The sequence below is a fragment of the Meles meles genome, chromosome 13 (genome assembly GCF_922984935.1).
Source record: "Meles meles chromosome 13, mMelMel3.1 paternal haplotype, whole genome shotgun sequence".
NCBI lineage: Eukaryota > Metazoa > Chordata > Mammalia > Carnivora > Mustelidae > Meles > Meles meles.
The window spans coordinates 14,973,536-14,999,193 of NC_060078.1; the positions used below are offsets into that span (position 1 = coordinate 14,973,536).

Below are 25,658 nucleotides of genomic sequence, written 5' to 3' on the forward strand. Positions count from 1 at the left end.
CATGCGTACCTCTCTTTGGCAGCAACCCCTGCCCATCCACCAGCTGTTAGCACCAGGTCCCCCCCTCTCACTTCCAGTCTTTAAATACCGCAAGGAGAAGCCATCACTCAAGGTACCCCAGATGCTGGGGTAGGACAGTGGGGCTCTGGCATTTCCAGCAGGGGGGAAGCTTCACAGCATGTAGCACACAGTTCAGCTTTTCTCGTGGAGTCTCTCCGAGGAGGCCAGTTCCATTAAACTCTCATTTGTAAGGCATCAATCACTCTGCCATCAGTCTTCTATGCAGCTGAAGGGAAGCAGCACTTACTACCAGTATCATGGGAGCACAAACCCAGTCCTACAACTTGACAGCTCTGTGGCCCTGGGCAAGATAGGACCCTCTCCGGTAATCCCCGGTTAGCTCCTCTGAAACATGGAGATGACAACAGGGTCATGTGATCTCAAAAGGGTGCCTACAAGATTAAGGGAGAAAACTCACTCACTTTGCTATTTCTGACAATACGAGCTTTATTACTGTTAGCTATTATTGTTAGTGATGATGAAGTCTTTGTGAAAACACAACAAACTTCTCTTCCTCCCGCCCTTAAGAGTTGATGTTGGGACTGAAAATAACACATAGTGATGTGCCCAGCATGCCTGTGTTCCACAAATGCTAATTCCCGTTTCTCTCTGACATTACCAAGAGCTTCGTTTATTTCCCTGCCTATGCAGGGAGCCTATACTCTCCCTAATCTACAGTTCAAAACTATTAAAGAAATAACAAAATAAGTGCATGTTTTTATCTCCTGTCCTGGCTGTGGTGAAATAAACATCTGGGTGTGGGTATAATGGTGATGTGCTGGGGAGAACAAAAATGGGCAATATTCATGGAATTGCGGAACATGTTCACTGGAAGGGAACTCGAGCAGTGTAGGCAAGGAGATGGGTCACAAACAAATGGCCATGGTCTCAAGAGGGGACGGACCCCAAGAGCTCATGGGCAGCCAACTAGACATTGTCGTAGAGATGATCTTATTAACCTGGTAGTCTCCGTGGTTGGGAATGTTGCTCAAGGAAGTGGCTGGGTTAAGAAAGCATCTTGTAAAAACATAAACTGAGAACTGGAAACTGAATTGCATGGGTGTTTGGCCATGGATAGTGACCGTGAAGTGTTGACATGTAGAAATCGTTTCTTCCCTTCCACGCCTAATTAAGGGTGCTTTGGGACAAAAGGAAAAGACAGAATACCCCATGCTTGTCCTCGTAGCTTCCCTCATTTTTGTCCTGTGAAGGTAAGAGATGCACAGTGTGGAGCCGAGACCCCAGTGCCGTCGTGGCTTTGCCAGTGATCAATCGTCGTGTTTCCCCGTGTTCTCTCTTTGATTCATGAAGTCAGCAAATACCTAATAGGCATTTGCTCTGTGTCAGGGATAGTGAGTCAAATGATCCCGCATTGCAGGTCGCTTACAGATGAGGGAAAGGAGACAGGAGCTGAACAAGTACTGAAAACTGTTCTGTGTAGGAGTTTGTGACAGAGCTGGAGAGAACAGGCAAGCAGGGAGGGGAGAGGGAGGGCGGTTTCTTTTACGGAGTCTGACATGAGGACATGCCGATGAGGAAACATCTGAGCAAAGAGCTTCGGGAACTGAGAGGGGAACTCCTGGAAATATCTGTGGGAAAATATTTGGGCAGAAAAGACAAGCAGACAGACTGAGGCACATGTTTGCGGTGTATTCCAGGAGGGGGAACAAAGGGGTGGGCGTGACCTCAGCTGAGTGAGTTGCATGGGGCTGGGATCCAGATGGTGTAGGACCTTGTAGCCGCTTGACAGCTTTGTCTTTCCTAGGAGCAAGATGCAAAGCACTGGAGTGTTTTGAGCAGAGGAGGGAGGGCTGTGCCTTTGTTTTGCAGACAACTGTCAGATGATATCAGAGCCTGCTGGCTGGGCAGGGGTCCAGCAGAAAGAATAGGGGCCATTTCGCACCCCATGGCACTTTCTCACTTAAGGTCAAGATAACTCTTCAGCAAGAACTGCGGCTCAGAGCAGCAAAGCAACTCAGCGAAGTCAGGGTTGAGGTCCAGACCTGTAACCCCAACTCACAGTTCTTTCCTCCCACCCTATGTACAAATAAAAACGTAGGTCACCATCATGGTGAAGAATAATGGACACGTTTTCCATTGGGTGTGTAAGCCACCCAAGAGACTGAGGTCATTACAGTAAGGCTCCAGAGAGAACATGACTTCATTTCTTCGCGGGTCTTCAGCCCTGTGACACAGCTCATTTTTCATGCTGACTGTCCACATTTCTTTTAGAAATGGGTGTCCACATTTTGTGTTTCATTATGCACGATCGCTGGATCTGTTTGAACCACACTCATCTGTTGTCTTAAAGTTTCACAGACTGCGTAGAGGGCCCTTGGCTGCTTAAGGCAAAGCCGAATATCATTTTTCTCTGTAACTTGTCGTAGAGATTTACAGACGCTGCCCGCATCCTGAGGCCCGTTGGTGTGAAGTGTCCTTCCCCAAGCACCTGCCCTGTGAACGTCCTCTCGGACGGCGTTCAGTCTGTACACCTGTGCGTGAACGACACACTTAAGAATTGCACTACACAGTAAACAATTCACAAGTCCAGGGGATGGTGATCCTTCAGCTGAAAAGCAGAAATGGTTTGTCAGGTCGACTCCCTGAGGCTTTTGTGCGTTCCACATAATGCAGGCTTGAAGATTGTTTGTGGCTCAACAGGGCTAGGGAACGTTGATATTGCTATTACGTGATTAGCCTCATCACCCAGATCTCTTCATCTCCTCACAACTCACCTTGTTGAGGGGTGCCTGGGGTGGGGCATTCAGTGAAGCCTCCAGTTCTTGGTCTCGGCTCAGGTCATAGGATCCTACCTCTACCACAAGCACTGGAAGGCAAACAGAATTTCATTTGTATGCATTTTTGATTGCAGAAGAGAAACTATAAAGTACGCTCAAAGACATTATGTGGTAGGAAATGAAATAACACAGTGAGAATCCAGCACACTTGCCCTCTCCCTATCCCAGCGGGCACCACACTAATTGAGCCGCTGTTACACTCTGTCTGGTCCCTGGGAAGGAATGTGGATGAGGGTCGTAGACCTGGATTTCTGCCCGGCTCTGGTGAGCACGAAATGTGTCGCTCAGGTGGCATCTGAGACAGGGAGGGGGTCCCTGCAGTGTTCGGGCACTGGGTAATGTGGGGACGAGAAGGCATTCTGTTACATTAATGCTGTGGGCTTTTTCCTCACTTATTTTCTGTGCTTTTCTTGAAGGTCCAGTTGAAAAGTGAAGAATCCAAAACCTTCGCCATGAAGATTCTCAAGAAACGCCACATCGTGGATACGAGACAGCAGGAGCACATCCGCTCAGAGAAGCAGATCATGCAGGGGGCGCATTCCGACTTCATAGTGAGGTACAGACCCCGCACCCACAGGGATGCTGATTCCGCTCCCCCTGGGAAGTCAGCCACCAAACCCGCCACCACCCCTGCTCACCAGCACACATTTCCTGATTCTAAGAAAGTTTTGTTAGGCTTTTTAAAAAAAAAAAAAAACCTGAAGTTTGATTCTATCCTTTTTTTTTTTTTTTTTTTAAAGAATCAGATTCTGTGAAAAGAGCATGCTTTTCCCAAAGAAGGGATCTCGGTTTCGAACGTTGCAATTTGATGCACTCTGTGACTCCAAAACCCTGTGTAGATTTCTGGAGCTTGAAAGACAAAACACATAACTATCCTCTCTTTATTTGAATACTAATATGTAATTTTTTTTTAATTTGGGGAAGATTAAAAAAATGAAAAGACTATCCCACCTCCATATTTTCAGAGCGTTAATAAGAGGATAATCGGGAGGTCTTCAATACAAAATAAATAAAACCTGTTCTAGTTAATTTCTCAGGGGCACTTAAAAACAGGGCCGAAGGTGAATTTAAGGAACAGCACGGGAATTTCATACATGTCTGTTTGTGAAGTGTATCTAATATGCTGATAGACTGAATGTTTATTACCACTCAGTATGGCCCAAGAGTCCATATGCTTCAAACAGCAGCCAGACTGGGACCCCAAGAAGCCACTTTGGTCCATAATCCTTAGAACTCATGCACTCATTGCCTAGGACAGACCAGCCCTACACCACACACTTCTTGGGAGCCTGTTGCCTCCTTTTCCCTGTTTACAAACAGGTCCCTCTCTTCCCTTTAATGCCATTTCAAGCTTGGTAAATCAAGTAGCAGACTGTAAATCTGAGCACTTAAAACATGTACATTCTTTTCAAGGACAACAATGTTTATAACCCTTGTTTTCTTGTTTGCAATTTCCAGATTGTACAGAACGTTTAAGGACAGCAAATATTTGTACATGTTGATGGAAGTGTGCCTGGGAGGAGAGCTCTGGACCATTCTCAGGGATAGGTAGGAGTTTTAAGAAATTTCTGTCATTGCTCTTAAAATGTTGACTCTGATGGTCTGTAAGAAGAGTCCGTTAAAAGTATAAGAATCATATTTACATGTCACATATGCTCATATTCCAGAAAATAAGTAAATATCGGGTGGGACCCACTGTACACACATGCTTTAGTAAATATGACACTCGCTGTTTTTCAGATTTGTCACTAATGACAAAGGTTAGTCCAACATGGAAATGGTAACCGAGCAAGGTATATGGCTTTTTTTGAACTTGAGTATCAATCAGTTAACCGTATACCTAAAATTCAGTTCATTTTTGTGACATGAAGGGAATCGAGGTTTGTTCTAGTTGCTATCTGGATTAATTACTAGCCTAATTGTTTAACTCATTGGCCAGATGGACTGTCTGCCTTTCCTGACATTGAGAATTGTTTTTTTTTTCCCCCGAGTTGCCATTTCTTCTGGCCTTACATTGCTCTTTGGTTTCAAAATTAACAAGTTCCAGCCATCTTCTTCAGGCTTTCAGCTGGTCTTGGGCAAAAATGAATCTACTTATGGCAGTATTTCACATAAACAATCTAATTCAGATTTACTTGTGTTTGCCCTTTTAGGGCAAATAAAGTTGCTCTAATGAGTGCTTGTTTCTCTCTCTATTTGTAGAACTAACAAATTAAAATCTATTCTATGAAATGTCCCAGGAGATCATTCCCAATCCTAAATTTTTACTTAAAAGACAATTTTCTTCTCTTGTGAATTTCTTATGCCTGATCAAACATTTAGAAGTCATCCTTGTTCCTTTGAAGGTTCACTTTTTGGCATCTTTTCTTTTTTCATATTTGTTACAGTCTTACCCATGTCCTCCTTCATTGGGTAACATCTTACTAAAACTCTGTCCTAGACTGCCCTGTTGTTTCCAGAAAGCCAGGCTATTTTTTGACAACTTGTTACTCTGTAGACATCCCAGAATAGTAATTAATAGAACCCGGAATAGCTTATGAAGTCTCATCCCTAATAGCATTCTTACGGCTACTTCATGTCTCTGCAAACATTGACCTTTCGGGTCTTACACCCTTTGCCTTCCTTGTGTATATCAAATTGATTTTTTTTTCCTTATCTTGACCTAATTACACTGATGCTGTACTTCACTTCTTAAATTTAAGGTAAACAACTACACAGGGCAATGCATCATATTGTCCTTGGGGCCAGAGTAAACATCTATATTAAGACATTTATAGCACATTATTGCATGATTTCTAGTAATATTTGAGCACAGATTATATACCAGGCATTGTGCTAGAAGCCGGTGATACAATGATAAAAAAAAAAAAGATGTGGTCTCCTTCTCCTAATTTACAGGCTGCTGCATAAAGGTACCATTCTGACTTCTGAGTTAATGTCTGCTTCTTCCTAATGTGGCTCTACTGTATCATTTTTGACCTGACTTTCCAAGCCCCTGATTTATTTGAAATATTGTCCCTGATTTGTTCTAATTAGAATAGAAGGTTTACAGGTGGAAGAAAACATGAAAGCGATAATAAGCCACAGAGAGAGAGGAATGGCTTCAAGCTTCTAGTAACTTCTTTAAGCAGGCAACAGCAGCACAAGTCAATCTCAAGTCCACTTGTGGGGTGTCAAACATGCACAGGAATCCAATTTCAACCTAGTTTCTGAAAGAAAATATTATTTCCTATGTCTCCCTATTTAACTTGATTTGCATTTTGTTGGCTCATAAAAGCCAGCCCAGGCTCCTGAGGAAGACCTGTTTTGATCTGTTAGGGCACCTACGGTTGCTATTAATAAATGGTTTACCTTTGGAGGAGAGGATGGAGGCAAACTATCCCTGGATGGTCCTTTCTCTACCTCCACCAGGATGCTTTTTTGGTCGATTCCATTTCCTTCCCTTCTAACATCCTTGGGTTTGGGATACACAGTTGGTGAGTCCCCCCCACCCCCACCCCAATGCGCTTACTCCTACGTGAAGAGGCACGATCTGGAGATAAAAACTGTCTGCTCCTTCCCAAAGAGTCAGGACGACCGAAGCCTCAGCATTAAGAGCAACAGATCTATCATAGATGTGGGTAGCCCCTTATTGCTTTTTTTCTACCTACTAAAAAAATTGGCCTGGGGGACAGCGGGGGGATGGTTGTGGAGATGGAGGCTCCAAGGAATCCTGCCACTGACTAGCTTTGTCACTCTTTGTTTGAGGCTGGAAGTCCTAAAGGTTAATCGCTCATAAGAAACAACAACAAAAATGCCAAGAGAAAAAGGAAAATAATTCTGTTAGTCACAGTGTCTATGAAAATAGCCATAATCGAATCAACTCATACTCAATTCATTCAGTTTTCTTTTCGCATCCAAGGAAAGCAACAGTAGGGAGAAGCTATTCTGAAAGGATAAAGGAAATGAGTTTGGGTTGATTTTTAAGAAAGGTTTGTGTGGCTATTCTGTACTGACACGGTAATACCTCTAAGCCTCGGGGATTTAGCACAGGAAGTCTCTGACTTTCACAGTCAGACTTCCTCTCACCTAGTCAGTGAGATGACCAGCTCCTTCCTCTCTTTTTTCTCATCTGCCTAGAAAAGGAACAGAGTGGTTTGTTGTTGTTGTTGTCAAAAACTAAGAATTAAAATACTACAAAAAATGAAGTAAAATGATACCATATACACAAAGAGGACTAGAGGACTCTTAAGTTTATCTTTGAGATATAACTAACCCCCCTGCAATGTTAATTGTTGCAATTATTTCTCTGGTTTATTCCTGAGCTAACATGTTTTCATCTCATTTGTGACTTTTTGTTTTTCACACATTCTGTAGTAGTGTTAGGTATTAATACTATTAGGTATTAATAGTATTAGCAGGAATAGATTGGGACACGTTATATTTTCTTCACCTTTCCTCCGTAACACCGAAAGAATTGGCAATCCCTATGACTTCCTTAAAAATGAAAGATTAATATGATTATATATAAATGCTAGTATGTCATAATATATTTATTAAAATTGGTATGATAGTCATCTAAAATTTAACATTCCAACTGCTACTTTAAAATTTTTTAAATATAGGTTAGTATTTCCTACTGAGTATCTTAATTATTTTAGAAATCATAATTTTCAAATGCACATCTCACTTCTGGTCATGTGTCCTCCTGGATGTGTCTTGTAAGCTGGCGAGTAACTTAAATCTCCATCCTCTTTGATTCTAACTCTATTGTGGATGGTAATTATTATTTAAATTCCATCTGGGATGGCAAAATGGAGAGTGCAGATCCAAAGTATGTCAGGGGGTCAGGAGGAGAGCAGACTCAAAGGATCCTGAAATCACCTCATCCAGGGGACACACTAAGATAACACCTACATTTTACAATGAACTCTGAAAGCATCCTGAAGACTCAGAGCAAGCCTTCCACTGTTGATGGCAGAGAAGAGCCCACACTGGAAAAGGGAGGAGGCGTGGAGGCATGGTTGGGAACCCCATCTGCTGTGAGATCAGTCACAACCAGGAGGGACACCACTGGTACGGAGAAGCAGCGGGAAGACCAGACCCCACACCAGGCCCCCAGCATGGGGGGCCTGCATAGGGCAAACAAGAACCTGTACCATTTGCCTTGGAAAACCAATGAGGCTTACCTCAGCAAGGTTTTAAAATCAGCTAGGCTTGGGTTCAGGGACTTTAGATGTCAGTGGGCTTAACTCCAGAAGGGCCTGAGGACAACAGACAACGGGGGTCCCTGTCCCCAAAAGAACCAGCACAGTAAACAAGTTGCCAAAACAGCAGGGAAACAGCAGTTTGGAAAGTGCCTGGAGTACACATGAAGGATAATTATTCACAGAGGGTCCACAGGAGCGGCAGGAATCTTCAGGAGACTTGTCCAGGAAAAAAGTGCTGGCAGGCATCTTTTCTCTTCCCTTTTCCAGCCTTGATGGCCAGACACTTGTGGGAGCCAGTGCTAACCCTCTCCGCCTAGCTTGCTAGCACAGTGGTGGCCCACTCCTACATTCCCTGTGGACCTGTCTCTTTCCACCTGCTCCCCTCCGCAGCCATCCCTCCAAAGGGACTCCTGCCTGGGGGAGAGGGGAGGATAACCCAAGAACAACCCCATCCCAGTTAGCCAAGCCTTCCAGCTGCCACCACCGTGAGAAAAGCCCAGCCCTTCGGTGCACCCACAGCTGTGGCAGAAAGACTAAGTGTGGGCCGCTCACCTAGTGACCCTGCCACTTTTTTTCCCCATGCCCACCTACAAGAAATAAGACAACAATCCCCTTTATAATGGCACCAAAAAGAATAAAATGCCTAGGCATAAATTTAACCAAGGAGGTAATACAAACAAATGGAAAAATATTCCATGCCTGTGGATTGGAAGAATATTGTTAAAATGTCCAGACTACCAAAGGACTCTACAGATTCATTGCAATCTCTGTCAAAATACCAATAGCATTTTTCTCAGAACTGGAGTCATCCTAAAATTTGTATGGAACCACAGAAAAAGAGCCCAGATGGCCAGAGCAAGCCTAAAAAAGAAGAACCAAGCTGGAGGTATCACAATCCCAGGTCTCCAGATAGAATACAAAGCTGTAGTAATCAAACCAATATGGCACTGACAGAAATACAGACACACAGATCAACAGAACAGAACAGAACAGGGGACACAGACGTGAACTGCCACTATTTTATAGTTAACTAATCTACAACAAAGGCAAGACCATGCAGTGGGGACGAGGCAATCTCTTCAACAAATGGTGCTGGATGCAGAAGAATGAAACTGGACCACTTTCTTACAGCATGCACAAAAATAAACTGGAAAGGGTTGAAGACCTGAATGTGAGACCTGAAACCATAAAACCCCTGGTAGTACATAAAACATAGGTAGTAATCTCTTTGATAGCAGCCTTAGCAACAGTTTTCTAAATCCATCTCCTCAGACAAGGGAAACAAAAGCAAAAATAAACTACTGGGACTACACCAAAATAAAAAGCTTCTGCAGAGCAGAGGTAACCATCAGCAAAGTGAGAAGGCAACCTACTGAGTAAGGGAAGATACTTGCAAATGCCATATTCAATAAACCGTTAATATTCCGAAATATATAAAGAACTCCTACAGCTCAAGAAAAAAAAAAAATCCAAGGACCTGAATATTCATTTTTCCAAAGAAAATATACAGTGGCCAACAGACTCATAAAAAGATGTTCCACATCACTCCTCATCAGGGAAATGCAAATCAAAACCACCATGAGGTACCACTGTACCCCTGTCAGAATGGCTGGAATCAAAAAGACAAGAAACAACAAGTGTTGGGGAGGATGTGGGAAAAAAGGAACCCTCTCGTACTGTTGGTGGGAATGCAGACTGTGCAGCCACTCTGGAAAGAGTATGGGAGTCTCTTGAAAAGTTAAAAATAGAACTACCCTATGATCCCCTAATTCCACGCCTGGGTATTTACCCAAAGAAAACAAACACACTAAAGGGAAAGAGTTCATGTGTTAACTGTGATTGTGTGTTTACTGCAGCACGATTTACAGAAGCCAAATACAGAAGCAGCCCAGGGGTCAAACAACAGAGGAGTGGATAAAGGTGCGGTGCACATATACAACAGAACGTTACTCAGCCATAAAGAATGAGATCTTGCTATTTGCAACCACAGGGGTGGACTAAGCGAGTATTACACTAAGTGAAATAATCCGAGAAAGACAAATACTATATGCTTTCACTCATCTGTGGAGTCTGAAAACAAAACAGACTCTTAAATATAGAGAACAAACCAGTGGTTTGTCTCTTCCAGAGGGGAGGTTGGGGTCGGGGGAGGGGAATGAGCAAAATACATAAAGGGGAGCAAGAAATACAAACTTCTAGTTATAAAATAAATCAGTCACCGAGATGAAAAGTATAGCACTGAGAATACAGTCCGTGATATCGTAGTAACGTTTGGTGACAGACGGTGACAACACTGAGCCATGGGGAGTGCTGAGTGATGCAGAGTCATTGAATTGTTAGGTTGTACATCTGAAACAAACATAGTATTTACACTGGGACCACAACGAGAAGCAGTATTTGAAGGAAATGAGTCACTTTCATACAAATTTAATATCCCTTACTTTACAGTTGCTGGTTAACCTTCATGGGTTACCATACCCTTCAGGAGTACACTCACTCACGATTGGCATTAGTAGACAAAACAGGAACGTGCTGTGTCTTTGCTGCTCTCTATCATTTCAGGACCCTATTTATGACAAGTAGATTAAACACTGTGATGAAATCAAAAGCTGGGTCTATCCATAAGTATACATACGCCTCTAATTCTCTCAAGTTGTTAGCTACTGCCATCTAGCTAAAACAAAACTACCACCCCTTCCCAAAGAAGGTATAAGACCTTATTCTGTCCTTGTTTTAATTGAAATGACACAACTGTCAAGGCATAATTTATTATTTTCAAGAGCTATTTAGGGCAGTGATTTATTTCTTTAAGCAACTTTCTGTTGATAAAACAAGCTTTCATTTTTGTTTTAAATCAAATATATGTTGTCATTTTCAATTCTAATAGTAATTTTTCATTTTGAGTCACCCAGATGTGACTGCCATTCCAGAAGCATATTTTAAAGTCTGCAAATTATCCACATCAAAGGTTTAGTGATAAAGCTGTGTTACTGATAAATATTTCGTATGCATATACTAGGTCAATTTGCCACATAACATGGAAACAGATTTGAGATTGCATTTTCATTTAATTTTAAAAATCAGTTACAAATATGCTTCTGTAGGGGAGAGACTCAAAATAGATTTTTCAAGGAATGGAAACCAGCTTTCTAGAACCTTCCAAATTCCAAAATGGCTCAGAATCAGAGAAACCTTGAAACAGAGCTGTCAAGCACTGAGGACCCAAAGGTGAATGTTGGTGCTCAGTTTACTTATGATGAAAGTTGGGAGTGATCCATGGTAGGTAACCTTGGCCATAAAAGGCAGCAAATACCCCAAAGACAGTGTTAATTATCACAGTCCCCTCACTCCCAACCTCAGAAGACTTCAGACGGTTGTCTATGTTATTCAGTTTTCCTAGATGAAGACTATTTCAGTGCTCAGTTAGAATGGCTCATATTTACCAGGGGCCCGGTTGTGTGCCAGGCACTAATTCTAAATATACTCATCAATTATTTGTATACTTAAGACAATCCAGTGAAGCAGTTTCTATTACTGGCCCCATTTTGCACAAGAGAATCATAGAGTCTCAGGGAGGCACAGTTAGTTATTCAAAATTAAACAAGTGAAACCGGAATTTGAGCCCAGGTTTCTTGCTTCAGTGTCCATATTCCTAACTTAGAGCCTCCTCCAGTGAATCTGAGTTTGTATTAGGCTTTTTTTTTTTCTTTCATCTTCTGCTAAAGACCAATTGAGTCAGAATACACCTTTGAGTACCCTTCTGCTGAGATTTCATGAGGCTGATCTCTCGTAAGTGTTGTAAGTGTTCACTTTCCTGACAATATTTACAATGTATTTGTCTATTTAGTCCCATTACCAAGTGAATAAGAAGGAAAACAGAAATGTTGCCCAGAGTCACAAATGCAGAAACAATTCCAAAGAATAACCAAGAATTTGTAGGCTTTCAAAAAGGCTCACCGAAATCCACAGAATTGCAGTGTTTCCTCTACAAAGTGAGTTCCAAGTCAGCATATGGTTGCAGCATACAATGTATCATTCCTGCTGGGAGAAACTTTTTCTCGTCCTTATCTATTCACAATTGGTTTGTGCACACATTGTTGAAGAGGAACTAGAGTCTTCCTAAGGAGAGTGAAGATTCTAGTATCTGTGAGTGTAGATAGCCTCGTGCCTTGAATTGCATTTCAAAAGGAAAGTGTTTCTTTGGGAAGAGCTAATTATTTCAGTGACAACTCAGGGGACATTAGTAGTTGAGGAACTTTGTAGGAAAAAAACCAGGTCTGAGGTTTTAAAATACTCATTTGTCAAGCTGTGTTCATGAGTATCTCTATTTCCCCTTGTGAATGCGGTAACCTTTCTTACTGTTTTCAAACAACCATTCTTTACAAATGAAGCACCGGAATATCCTGAAATGAGAAAACAACTGAAATCGTGTCCGAGAAACTAATGTCTTCTGTGCTTTCCTTTTCCATGTCTCAGAGGTTCATTTGAAGATTCTACGACCAGATTTTACACAGCATGCGTGGTGGAAGCTTTCGCCTATCTGCATTCCAAAGGAATCATTTACAGGGACCTCAAGCCAGAAAATCTCATCCTGGATCACAGAGGCTACACCAAGCTGGTCAGTGCCCTCTATACACCGTGTCTGCCCTGCAATATTTTTTTTTTAAAGATTTTATTTATTTACTAGAGAGAGAGAGAGTGAGAGAGAGCATGAGAGGGGAGAGGTCAGCAGGAGAATCAGACTCCCTGCTCAGCAGGGAGCCAGATGTGGGACTCCATCCCGGGACTCCAGGATCATGACCTGAGCTGAAGGCAGTTGCTTAACCAACTGAGCCACCCAGGCGCCCTGCCCTGCAATTTTAAAATACTCATTTGTTAATCTGTGTTCATGAACATCTCCATTTCCCCATGTAAATGCTGTAACTTTTCTTAAAGCAGATTTTAGGGGAGCCTGGGTGTCTCAGCGGGTTAAGCCACTGCCTTCAGCTCAGGTCATGATCTCAGGGTCCTGGGATCAAGCCCCACATCGGGTTCTCCACTCAGCGGGGAGCCTGCTTCCCCCTCTCTCTCTGCCTGCCTCACTGTCTACTTGTGATCTCTCTCTCTGTCAAATAAATAAATAAAATCTTTAAAAAAAAAAAAGCAGATTTTAGTATTGCTATTCTCAAGCAACTGTTCTTTTCAAATGATGCAAAAGTTTTAGTATATGTGCTGCCGAAGCGAGCACTCAAATGATGCAAAAGTTTTATAAGAAATTAAATTGTCTACATCTAATTTAATACTGCCATGACAGAATGTGTTTTAATGGCTGTGTTAGAACACAGGTCTAGAAGACCTTTACAAACCTTTTCTGAATCTGCTTTCTGCCATTCACAGGGAAGGAATATTTACACTGTAGAAAAAAGTGAATTGTTTTATGTATAATATTTAGATTTTATTTATTTATTTGGGAGAGAAGCAGACTCCCCACTGAGCAAGGAGCCCACAGGGGGACTGGATCTCAGGCTGCTGGGTTCATGACCTGAGCCTAACACAGCCTTTTAACTGACTGAACCACCCAGGCGCCCTGGTTTATGTATAATCTTATTGGGGGATGGGGGACTTGATAGGTGATGTTATCTGGGCCATTTTAACTATAATAATAATAGTGATCATCATAATAATAAAATTGGTCAAGCCCTCTAAAGACTTACCACAGGAGGGAAGTTCTCTTATTATAAAATGTACAGTTTTTATGGCCATTGCATCTGCCAGTGCCTGACTCTATATTCAAACTTTTGGAATTTCTATTCAGCCTATGGTTTTCAAAGAAATCGAATCAAGGGCAGTTAATGATTTCTATTCTCAACCACATTGTTTTAGAAAAAAAATAGATTTTCTGCATTTGATGCTCCTCCCTCAAAAGGTTGCTAGAAAAAAAAAAACGCATTTGCATTTTGTCCCTGTTTGTGTTTACCAAGGGCAGGGATGAAGCTTGTATCTCAGCTTCTTCAGCCGTCAAGTGGCTTCTCAATGCTAAATGCATTCCCAACCACCTCAAGGCAGCAGAAATCCTGCATATTCGGGAAAATTTGTCAAGGAGGTCCAACTGGTCTTTTAAACATTCTCAGTAAAGGAGTTATGGCCCAACCTCCCTTAGCATGAAAGGAAGAATAGATGGAAAAGATGGAAAATATTTCTAGAAAGAAAGATTTGCCCTTATCTGTGATGATGTCAGTTTCATCCTCGACTCGACTCAGGTTTCAGCTTTTGCTGTTGAACCTGAGGGAGGCTGTGTTGTTTGAAGTAGAGAGGACTCCTTCCAGAGCCCCGGACCACAGGAATGTGCCTCACTTTTTATTGTCTTGTCTGCACTGCAGCTTGGTACTTCCTTTCAGCTTCATGTAAGGGTCTTGAAATAACCTGTTTCTCTCTCTTTGTAAGGTTGATTTTGGCTTTGCAAAGAAAATAGGATTCGGAAAGAAAACGTGGACTTTTTGTGGGACTCCGGAGTACGTAGCCCCAGAGATCATCCTGAACAAAGGCCATGACATTTCCGCCGATTACTGGTCACTGGGAATCCTGATGTATGAACTTCTGACTGGCAGGTATGGGCATTGACATAGAACCACTGACAAAAATAGACCAGCGGACAGCTACACACGCTTGACTTTGTCCCTCTACTCAGGCCATCTTCTAGCACATCTCACTCTTTCTTGTTCCAGCACTTCCATGAATTATGCTAGTGACCAAGAGTTCATCAAACAAACTCTAAAATGGGTCCAATGAGGGCAATAAAACGCCAACTTTTGGCCCCGTCATTGCTAAATTTTTTATACATATATGAGAGTGTGGAATAATCTTGTGTCTTTCCAGGAGGTCTTTGAGCCTAGTCACTTAGCCAGCAATGGAGCAAGGGAGATAATGGTGTTATAAAAATATCTAGGGTTCAACTATTTATAGAAATAAGAGGACATGTGTTTACATCTACATGAAATGAGAATGCTTTGCAGGTCTTCTGTGTAATAATATTATAGTCATCCACAACTAAAAAGGGTACTGTGGCTACTTCCAGGAGTAAGAGAGATTGTAAGCACCCCAAGGACAAGAAAAACCAAGAGACCATCCTGCCAGGACCAGGCAACAAGTAGTAGTAGGGTCATTATAAAGCACAGAGTTCCAAAGAGGGCTCAGTGTGTTCAGGGGAAGCTGTTGAGTAAGGCAAGAACACAGCCAGGTCCTGAAGGAAGAAGGGGTCTTGGACGTATGAGTAAGGAGAGGACAGTCCAGACAGAGACATGCCTCCACTAGAGGGTAGTAGCTTCGTGTAAAAAATAATAATGGGAAACAGGGCTGACTGAATGGCTTTTGCACATCAAAAGATAGAGAGGGGCCACATAGAGAATGACCAGGGAGATGAAGGTGAGAGGGTTGGGGACATGGTGTGTGAACTGCAGTGGGGAGGCCTAGTACAGGGGGACGGGGAGCAGATGCCTCTGCCCTGGGCACAGAAAAAAAAGGCATGGCTTAAAAGGGCAACTTCAAATAAAGGGACCAGCCCTAGAATCCTGCCCAAGGGCAGAAGAGCTGCTGGAACTCTCTACAGGTCGAAGGGGCTGGCAGGCATCCCTATTTATGTTTTCCCACCACCTTGACAGTGCAGAGAGGAGCAGAGCCCGGGCACTGTAGCTGGTCCCACCAGTGTGGCCCCAACATGACACACACCAGGACACGATGGCTCCAGCCATCTCACCGAAGTACAACAGGTGCAGAGCACCCCAGAACACTCCAGCCATGCCCTACCTTGCCAGGATAACCCCTACCCATGCCCACCGTGGCTCTAGCTGTCCTGCAAGGTGCCCCCTTCCTAGAGAGCCCCAGTACCACCCCAACTCATGCCCACTTGAGCATCAGCTGTCCTGGCCAGGCATCTTCTCTGTGGAGAACCCTGGGACTGCACCTACCCATGCCCACATTGCTCTGGCCATCCTACTAGGATGGCCCCAAACAAAATGGTTCATGCCCCCAAGCCCAGGATAGCTACAGCTCTGTACAGCCAGCCAAAGTCACCAGGCCGCATAGTCTACACAGGGGTGACCATACACCAGACCATTCCTTCAAGTGGAGAAGTAGCTGTTCTACCTAATTCTAGAAACAAAGCAAGTCAAGCAAAAGGGAGAGAGAAAGGAATACACTCCAAATGAACAACACAAAACTCTAAAAGAAATAAATGGAGATAAGCATAAGTGAACTTTATAAGAACTTTAACAAATACAAGAAAAAAGAATGAGTCAGAGTTGAAGAACACAATAATGGAAATGAAAATATACTGAAGGGTATCAATAGGAAATTAGAAGAGAAAGGAGAATGGATCAGAGTTCTAGAAGACAGGGTAGTAGAAACAAAAAAAAAAAAAAAAAAAAAAAAGAGGGAGAGAGATCTTAGAAAATATCAGTCTTCCCATTATCTAGGTCCCAGAAGGGGAACTGGGGCGGGGGGGCAGACAATATATTTGAAGAAATAATAACTCAAAACTTCCTTAACCTAGAAAAGGAAATAGACATCCAGATTTGGGAAACCCAAAAAGTTCTAAACAAGATAAACCCATGACTCGTAGTATTTAAACTGTCAAAGATTAAAGAGAAAATTTCAAGAGCCAGAAAGAAACTCCTAGTTATGTATGGCCATCAGCTGATTTTTCAGCAGAAACTTTACAGTCATCTGGGAGGGGCATGGTACAACGTGCCAAAAGGAAAAATACCTACAACCAAGAATACACTACCCATCAAATTTATGACTCAAATTTGAAGGAGAGAGAGAGAGTTTCCCAGACCATCAAAATGAAGGAGTTCATCACCATTAAACTGGCCTTACTTTAAAAAAAAAAAATAAAGGGATTCTTTCAGTTAAAAAGAAAAGACCATAATTAGAAGAAAATTATACTAGAAGCAAACATACAATGAAGGTAATAGAGCTATGACTTATAAGGCTAGTATGAAGATAAAAGTAAATAAAATCAACTATATCCAAAAAATGTAAAATATGACAACATATACACAAAGTGGCAGAAAGAGTAAACATCAGGTTCTTTTAGAATGCTTTGAACGTACGTCACCATCAACTTAACATAGCCTATAGGTAGGAAATTATAGATGAACCTCATGGTAACCGAAACCTATAAACTATAAAAGACAAAGACCAAACCTAACACTAGAGAAACTCATCAATCATAAGGAAAGAGAAGAAGAGAAAAAGAAACAACCAGAAAGCACTTAACAAAAACAGTAGTAAGTACACCCTGTGAATCGTGACTTTAATTAATTTTTTCAGCGTAACAGTATTCATTGTTTTTGCACCACACCCAGTGCTCCATGCAATACATGTCCTCCCTATTACCCACCACCTGGTTCCCCCAACCTCCCACCCCCGCCCCTTCAAAAGCCTCAGGTTGTTTTGAATAGTGACTTTAAATGTAAATGGTCTAAGTGCTCCAATCAAAGACGCAGAATGATGGGATGGCTAAAAAAGAAAAAAAAAAAAAGACCTATGCTGCTTGCAAGAGGCAAACTTCAGACTTCAAGACACACTGACAGTGAAAAAATGGGAAAAGATACTCCATGCAAAAGGAAGGCAGAGCAAATAAATAAATGTTGCAGTAGGAGGACTTCTGTCAGATAAAATAGACTGAAAAAGACTGTAACAAAGACAAACAAGTCTTACACAGTAATAAAGGGATCGATCCAACAAGAGGACCTAACGGTTGTAAATATTGATCCACCCAACATGAGAGCACCTACATCTATCAAGCAAGCAGAACATACATAAAGGGAGAAATGGACAGTCATAAAATAACAGTAGGGGATATTTACACCCCACTTACATCAGTGGACAGATAATCCAGGCAGAGAAATCAATAAGGAGACCGTGTCTTTGAAAGATGTGGGATTAGATGGACATAACGTACATACAGACCATTCCAGCCCAATGCAGCTGAAATGAGACATTCCCCAGGATCGAGCACAACTGAGGCCACAAAGCATGTTTTCCAACCACAACGGTATGAAACTACAATTACAAGAAAAAACTGGAAAAAAAAAAAAAACATGCAGAGGCTGAATAACATGCTACTAAACAACCACTGTGTCGATGAAGAAATCAAAAAGGAAATTGTTAAAAATACATGGAAACAAACAAAATATATGGAGACAAATGAAAATGCAACAATCCAAAATCTTTGGGAGGCAGCAAAAGCAGTTCTAAGAAGGAAATTTATAGGGCACAGGATTACCTCAAGAAACAAGAAAATTCTCAAGCTAACCTTACACCTAAAGAAGCTAGAAAAACAACAAGCAAAGGCCAAAGTTAGAAGGAAGGAAATAATAAAAATCAGGAAAAAACGACCAAAGAAATAATAATACAGAAGATCAATGAAAGTAAGAATTGTTTTTTTGAAAAAATAAACCTCTAGCAAGACTCATGAAGAAAAAAAGAGGATCCAAAATCCAAATAATTAAAATCAGAAAGGAAAGGGAAGTAAAAAATGATACCAACAGAATACAAATGTTGTAAAGCATGAATGCTATAAAAATTTAGATTGTCCACTTTGTTGGCATATAAGGAAATGGATAAATTTCTAGAAATATACATCTTCCAAAACAAAATCAGGAAGAAATAGAAAATCTGAACAAAAACAAGTAACAAAATTAAATCAGTAAACAAAAAGTCCCAACAAACAAAAGGTGGGGACCAGAAATCTTCACAGGTGAAATCTACCCAACATTAAAGAATGTTAAAACTAATCTCCCCCAAACAATTATGAAAAAAATAGAAGGAAAGCTTCCAAGTGCATTCTATGAAACCAGCACTGTACTGACACCAAAACCAAAGACACTACCAAAAAAAACTACAGGTCAATATCCCTGAAGAATATGGATGCAAAAATTTTTAACAAAATATTAGCAAACCACATTCAACAATCCATTAAAAGGATCATTCACCACAATTAGGTGGAATTTATTCCAGGGTTGCAAGAGTGGTTCGATAGTCTCAAATTAATCATCATTATAAATCAGATGAACAAGAGAAAGGGCAAAACTCATATAATCATCTCAGTGGATACATGAAAAGCTTTTGACAGAATTCAACATCTGTTTACAATAATACTGTCAAAGTGAGTTTAGATAGAATGTACTTTAACATCATAATATCCCAATAGGATAACTAAAAACCAAGATTTTTCTCTAAGACCCAGAAACAATACGTTTTCACCACTCTTATTCAACATAGTAATGAAAGTCATAGCTGAAGCAATCAGACAAAGAAATAAAATGTATCCAGACTAGTAAGGAAGTAGCTAAACTGTCACAATTTGCAGATGACATAATACTATACATAATACTATACATAGAAGACTATAAAGATTCCATCAAAAAACTGTTATAATAAATGAATTCAGTAAAATTGCAGAATACAAAATTAATATACAAAAATCTGTGGTGTTTCTAGACACAAAGTGGCAGAAAGAGAAATTAAGACAGCCAATTCCATTTACAATTGCACCAAAAAGAATAAAATAACTAAAAATAAATTTAGCCAAGGATGTGATAGACCTGTTCTCTAAAAACTATTAAGTATTGATGAAAGAAATTGGAATAAATAGACAGATACTCTATGTTCACGGGCTTTAAGAATTAATATTGTTAAAATGTCTATACTATCCAAAGCACTCTACGGATTCTGTGAAATTCCTATCAAGATGCCAATAGCGTGTTTCACGGAACTGGAACAAATAATACTAAATTCTGTATGGAACCACAAAAGACCTTGAATAGCCAAAGTGATCTTAAGAAAGAACAGAGCTTGAGGCATCACAATCCCAGATTTCAAGATATACTATAAAACAATAGTAATTAAAACCATATGATACAGGTACAAAGATCTTTGGAACAGAATAGAGAGCCCAGAAATAAACATTTTCTTTTATGGACAATTTATCTCCAAAAAAGGAGGCAAGAATATACAATAGGGTGAAAACAGTCTCTTCAACCAGTAGTTGGGAACACTGAACAGCTGTATGGAAAAAAATGAAACCAGACCACTATAACCATCCACAAAAATAATCCCAAGATGGATAAAAGACCTAAATGTGAGACCTGAAACCATAAAACTCCTAGAAGAAAAAACATAGCCAATAATTTTTTTAAAAAGATTTATTTGAGAGAAAAAGAATGAGTGGGGGCAGAGGGAGGAGAACCAGGCTCCCCCTGAGCAGGGGGCTCGAGTTAGGGGCTCCATCCCACACCTCCACAACATGGCCTGAGCCAAAGGCAGATGCTCAACCAACTGAGCCCCCCAGACATGCCAGTAATCTTTTTGACATCCATGTTAGCAACATTTTTCTAGATATGTCTTTTAATGTAAGGGAAACAAAGATAAAAATAAACTGCACCAAAATTAAAAGTGTTTGCAAAGCAAAGGAAACAACAAGACACAAAGGCAACATAGTGAATGGGAAAAGATATTTGCAATATATCCAATAATATGTCCAGTTAGGGGTTAATATTCCAAAATATACAAAGAACTCCTACAACTCAATACTAAAGAAATAATTCAATTTAAAAATGAGAAGAGGACCTAAATAGTAACTCTTCCAAAGAAGACATCCAGATGGCCAACAGACACATGAAAAGATGCTCAAATACAAACAAAAACCACCATGAGATGTCATCTCCCACTTGTTAGAATGGTTAAATAGCAAATGATGGGGAGGGTGGAGGGCAAAAGGAACCCTCATACACTGTTTGATGGGAATGCAAACTGGTGAAGCGGCTGTGGGAAGCAGTATGACGTTCCTCAAAAAATTAAAATTAGGACTACCAAGCGATTCAGTTCCATACTGGGTATTTCCCAAAGAAAAGCAAAACACTAATTCAAAAGAATATATGCACCCGTATGTGTATTGCAGCATTGTTTACGTTAGCCAAGTAAGGAAGGTACCTAAGTGTCCGTCAATAGATAAAGGGATAAAGAAGATGAGATAGATACAGATACATACATGCAGGACTATTACTCAGCCCTAAAAAAGAATGAGATCTTGCCATTTGCAACAATATGGATGGACCTAGTGGGTATCATGTTATGTGAAGTAGGGCAGGCAGGCAACGACAAATACCATCTGATTTCACTTCTCTGTGGAATCTAAAAAAGAAAGAAACTAAAAGAGCAGAAACAGACCCATAAATACAGAGAACAAACTGATGGCTGCCAGAAGGGTGAGGGGATGGGCAAAAGCAGTGAAGGGGAGTGGGAGTGGGAGGTACAGGCCATGGAATGAGGAAGTCGGGATGGCAGGCACAGCACAGAGGATACAGTCAGTAGTACAGCGCTATGTGGGCACAGATGGCAGCGAGCACAGCGTAGCGCATGGATTGGTGGAATCGCTGTGTTCTACACCTGAAACTAATCAACACTGTGTGTCAGCTACACTTCAACAGGAAACTAATAATAATAGGAGATCAGTAGAGTCATCTCCTGAGGCTCACCGCTGGCTACACGTGAATGTCTGCAATTCATCCAGAGGCAGTCATTGAGTATTTTCTGAAAAGGAGTAGGAACCTGTGTGGTAGTGTTTAGGAATAAGCAGCCAGTCGTCATGTATAGGGCAAACTAGGAAAGGGACAGGCCAGCTGGATGGAAGGGCATTCCAGTAATTCACATCTGGGAAGCTCAGAAGTTCGAACAGATAAGAGGGCTGTGGGAAGAAAGGCTTGCTAAAGAAAAAGTGGTAGTGGAAAGGACAGCAAGACCTAGGACTTTAAGCCTCGGGTCCCTTGTGGGGCTTCTGTAAAGGTATGAGGCGCTGAGCAGAGGGGTGTAGAGCAGAGGCCACACTCCACAGATGCCACGGCCGCTCTCCTGCTAACATCACCAGGAACACTTGTGCCGGGGTCCTTCCTTGTTTGGAGCCCGCTCCTCCAAAGGAAATAATTTGAACTGCTCTTGGTGAATGTGATAGGCAAAAATAATCATCAATAGAGACATGAATCTGGTATTAGGAGAACAATTTCCAAAGCAATTATTTGTCTGGGTGTATCACTTTGATGGAAGGAGGGGTCTTTTTCATCTCTGTGTTCCCTGAGCCTGGCACAAAGCTACCTTCCGAGGATAGATCTGGCTCATGGAGCCTCCTAATAAGGATACCTTGTGTCAGGTTATCCACTGAGGACTGATGACCGGGAGGAGAGGGTATGAGGAGCATTCCTCTGCAGAAGGACTCAGTCAGCATATCTGATCACATGCTCTGTGCTGGGCATTCTCCTACACTCCGGGAACACTGCAGAGAACAAGACTGAGCTTGGAAAGAAGACAGATACAAAGCATAGCAAGTAGCCTAAAGCGTGTGTCAGAGAGCATGGCAGGCCACAAGTTTAAATTCAAGGGGTGCCTGCCTGGCTGTCTCTGTCAGTGGAGCATATGACTCTTGACCTCAGGGTTGTGAGTTCAAGCCCCACGTTGGATGCAGAGATTACATTAAAAAAATAAAATCTTTTTAAAAAATGCAGCAACTTAGTCTAATCCTTGAATTTAAATTTTATGTGGTTTGATAGAGATCATGGGATCAATTCCGTGACCAGTAACGGTGTGCCGGTCCTAGTGAGTGAGGGTAGTATTGGCAGGAGATGGTGTCCTATCACTGATGTCCTTGGGGCATTCTAGTGATTTTGGACTTCATCTCAGGTGTAATCAAGGGCAGAGAAAGGGCTAGAAAGTGGAAGAAGCATCTTGAATGGCCAAGGACAGCAAGAGGGGGTCCCGCACCTGCACTAAAAAGACAGCAGAACAACTTGACTCAGGATGGTTTTTGCTAAGTGATTTCCTTGAAAAGGTTTCCATCCTGTTTTGCTATTAATCCAGCATCATTCCGTTACCACTACTCAGGTGTGTCCCCAGATAAGAACAGATGTTCCGTGGAGTTAAAACAATTCAAGATTTCTTGTTTAGAAAACCAAAGTGATTTTCTTTTCACTTTTTCTCTCACAGCCCACCTTTCTCAGGCCCAGATCCTATGAAAACCTATAACATCATACTGAGGGGGATTGACATGATAGAATTTCCAAAGAAGATTGCCAAAAATGCTGCTAATTTAATTAAAAAACTATGCAGGTAAGCATTTCAGCCCCATAGCTTTTGAAAGGATCCTAGAACGGAAGTGATTAGATTCCTTACAGTTCTTGTTTTCTTTCCAGGGATAACCCATCAGAAAGATTAGGAAACTTGAAAAACGGTGTGAAAGACATTCAGAAGCACAAGTAAGTGTTCTTTCCTCATCCCTTTCTGTGGAGAGGCCAGAAAGCAGGACAGGTACCCACTCCCCCCGGGCTGGGTGATGGGTACACTTAGCCTATGGGAACACCCAAGGGGACGTCAGACCAGTTAGTCTTCTGATCTAAGGCCCTTCTGCTGTGTCTCGGGGACATCACATGGATACACACGACCCCAAGCCATACTAAGCGACCGGTTCACTGAATTCAATTTCTCCCAACTCACACTAATGGGCATTTTTCCTCTCTAGCTCAAAGAGGAAATGTGTACTTTTAATTCTGGGATTCTAGCTCTACCAGGGTATCAAAAACACACATCCTCTATCATATCATGCCTCATTTCCCAGGCTAAAACTGGAATATATTTTTCCCACCACTTCCTAAGTAGATGATAAAGGGGAAAAAAAAAGTCGAGTATAGTGTCTTTTTTTAAACCACAGCAACATCTTAAATATTAACCTTACCTAGTTAATTGGATATTTGAATGCTAAACTAAAACCAAATTGTTTTTTTATGAGTCTATTTTTGTAACCCTCACAAGAAATTCACATACCAGACAAACTTATGTATCAAAATATCTAAAATGCCTGCTAAGAATTTAGTGTAAGCATTTGCTACTTTAAAGACAGAACAGAACCAAAAACCTTAGCATTGTCTGGGCCGCATTTTCACAGGAAAAACTACACAAAATACCTTCAGTCTATTTTAATTAAACGTGTTGCCATTTCATTAGGAATTGTTATGATCCTAGTATTGCATATTTAATTTTCTATGAACATGAAAAAAAAGTGCCAAGTCAGACCTAATACAGTGATGTGGAAAGGTTAATTAACTCAGGCCACCCACAGTATCAGTATAAAACTAAAAGGATAATTTTCTATTCTGACTTTTCATGCCCTGGTTCTACAGCCTTAAAATCAAATGTCCTATAAAGCTCAGGGCCAAGCAGATCATGACATTTGTTAAGTTATAATGATAGTATAAGAATAAGGTCATACAGACATTTTGCCTGAAATGCCTGGAAAAGAAGCTATTTTCTAATTGGTGTTCAGTATTTCAGCAGTTATCTTACTGTATGGAAGGCATATTTTAAAAACCCTGACCAGAAGAATTTGCAATTAAAGAGAACACATTCTTGTCCCATGGAAAATGTTTGCCTAGTTCCTTTCTATTACATATGTTGCAGTGAAGTTTTGGCTGAAAGAAAATGTCTTTAACTAGCCGCCTTTTCTTTTTTCCCTTTCCTAGATGGTTTGAGGGCTTTAACTGGGAAGGCTTAAGAAAAGGGACCTTGACACCGCCCATAATACCAAGTGTAAGTAGACGATCCAACTTATAGCTCTGTGACACACGTACAGTGTTTATGTCAGTGTTAAAGTTTTATCGGATGTTCAGATTAAATAAACTACAGGAAAAGTACCACCTTAGAATAGTCGTATATAAAACACAAGCCTAAACGCAGGTCAGTTAGGGGATGGTCATTTTATATATACTTTGCCATTACCTTTCCAAACTATTCATTCTAATTTCTTTGTGACTAAAAATGGGCTTGCAGTACAGTAAGTGTTCAGTATCCACTGATGGAGACGGAAGAACATAACGGGTATCAGCAACCAGTTTCCTTTTTTTTTTCCCCAGAATATCTGAACTTGATACATCATTGTCCAAGAATACATTAGGACTACTCATGCATTAGGACTACTCATGAATTATGACCAGTTTAGCGTATACAAGAGTCCATGTAGGTGAATTAGGGCAACGGGCTGTTATTTTGTCTTTATGATCCAGTTTATGCCCTACCTTGCTCTATCCCCAAGAGCCTAACCCACAAAAGCCACTCGGAGCATTCCTGTGCACTCTGCTCTGTTTTCAAGAGCTACCAGTTCCTGGCCAATATTGTTTCTTTTATGCTCCCAGCTCACTTCCAAGTACTCCCAGGCAGTACTGTGTTCATCTACCCTTTCATGAGGCTCCAAAAGAAAAGGATTCTCTTTCCTTAACTATCTTTTCTGCACGTCAGGTGTTTTGTTAAATAGCAGCCCACTAAGGGTGATCAAGTATTTTTTAATAAAATAAATCTGTCCGATGAAATGTCCTGCATCTTTACAAAGAGGCAGGGGTTTGCTTCGCTGTCCTGAGCCATTCAGGTCGAGACTCCCTTTTTCTGGGACTAACTCAAGACTGCTCTTTATACAGAAATGTTTTCCCTACTTTTAAGTTTTATTTCTGCGATAACACAAGCAAAACAAATTCCATTACCATACCTCCCATGACGGATACTAATGGCATACCTGAAGTTTTTGGGTTTTTTT

General features: G+C 41.3%; 1 protein-coding gene across 2 annotated transcripts in view; it reads left to right on the forward strand.

Annotated features, from left to right (window-relative positions):
• Positions 1 to 25,658, forward strand: part of PRKG1 (protein kinase cGMP-dependent 1) — a 1,275,046-nt gene that overhangs the window by 1,244,135 nt on the left and 5,253 nt on the right. For both annotated transcript variants that reach the window (XM_046026825.1, XM_046026824.1), the window contains exons 11-17: positions 3,275 to 3,414; positions 4,317 to 4,406; positions 12,524 to 12,665; positions 14,471 to 14,634; positions 23,066 to 23,188; positions 23,272 to 23,334; positions 24,595 to 24,661. In XM_046026825.1, coding sequence (XP_045882781.1) covers positions 3,275 to 3,414; positions 4,317 to 4,406; positions 12,524 to 12,665; positions 14,471 to 14,634; positions 23,066 to 23,188; positions 23,272 to 23,334; positions 24,595 to 24,661 — 789 coding nt within the window. The remainder of the gene's footprint in view (positions 1 to 3,274; positions 3,415 to 4,316; positions 4,407 to 12,523; positions 12,666 to 14,470; positions 14,635 to 23,065; positions 23,189 to 23,271; positions 23,335 to 24,594; positions 24,662 to 25,658) is intronic.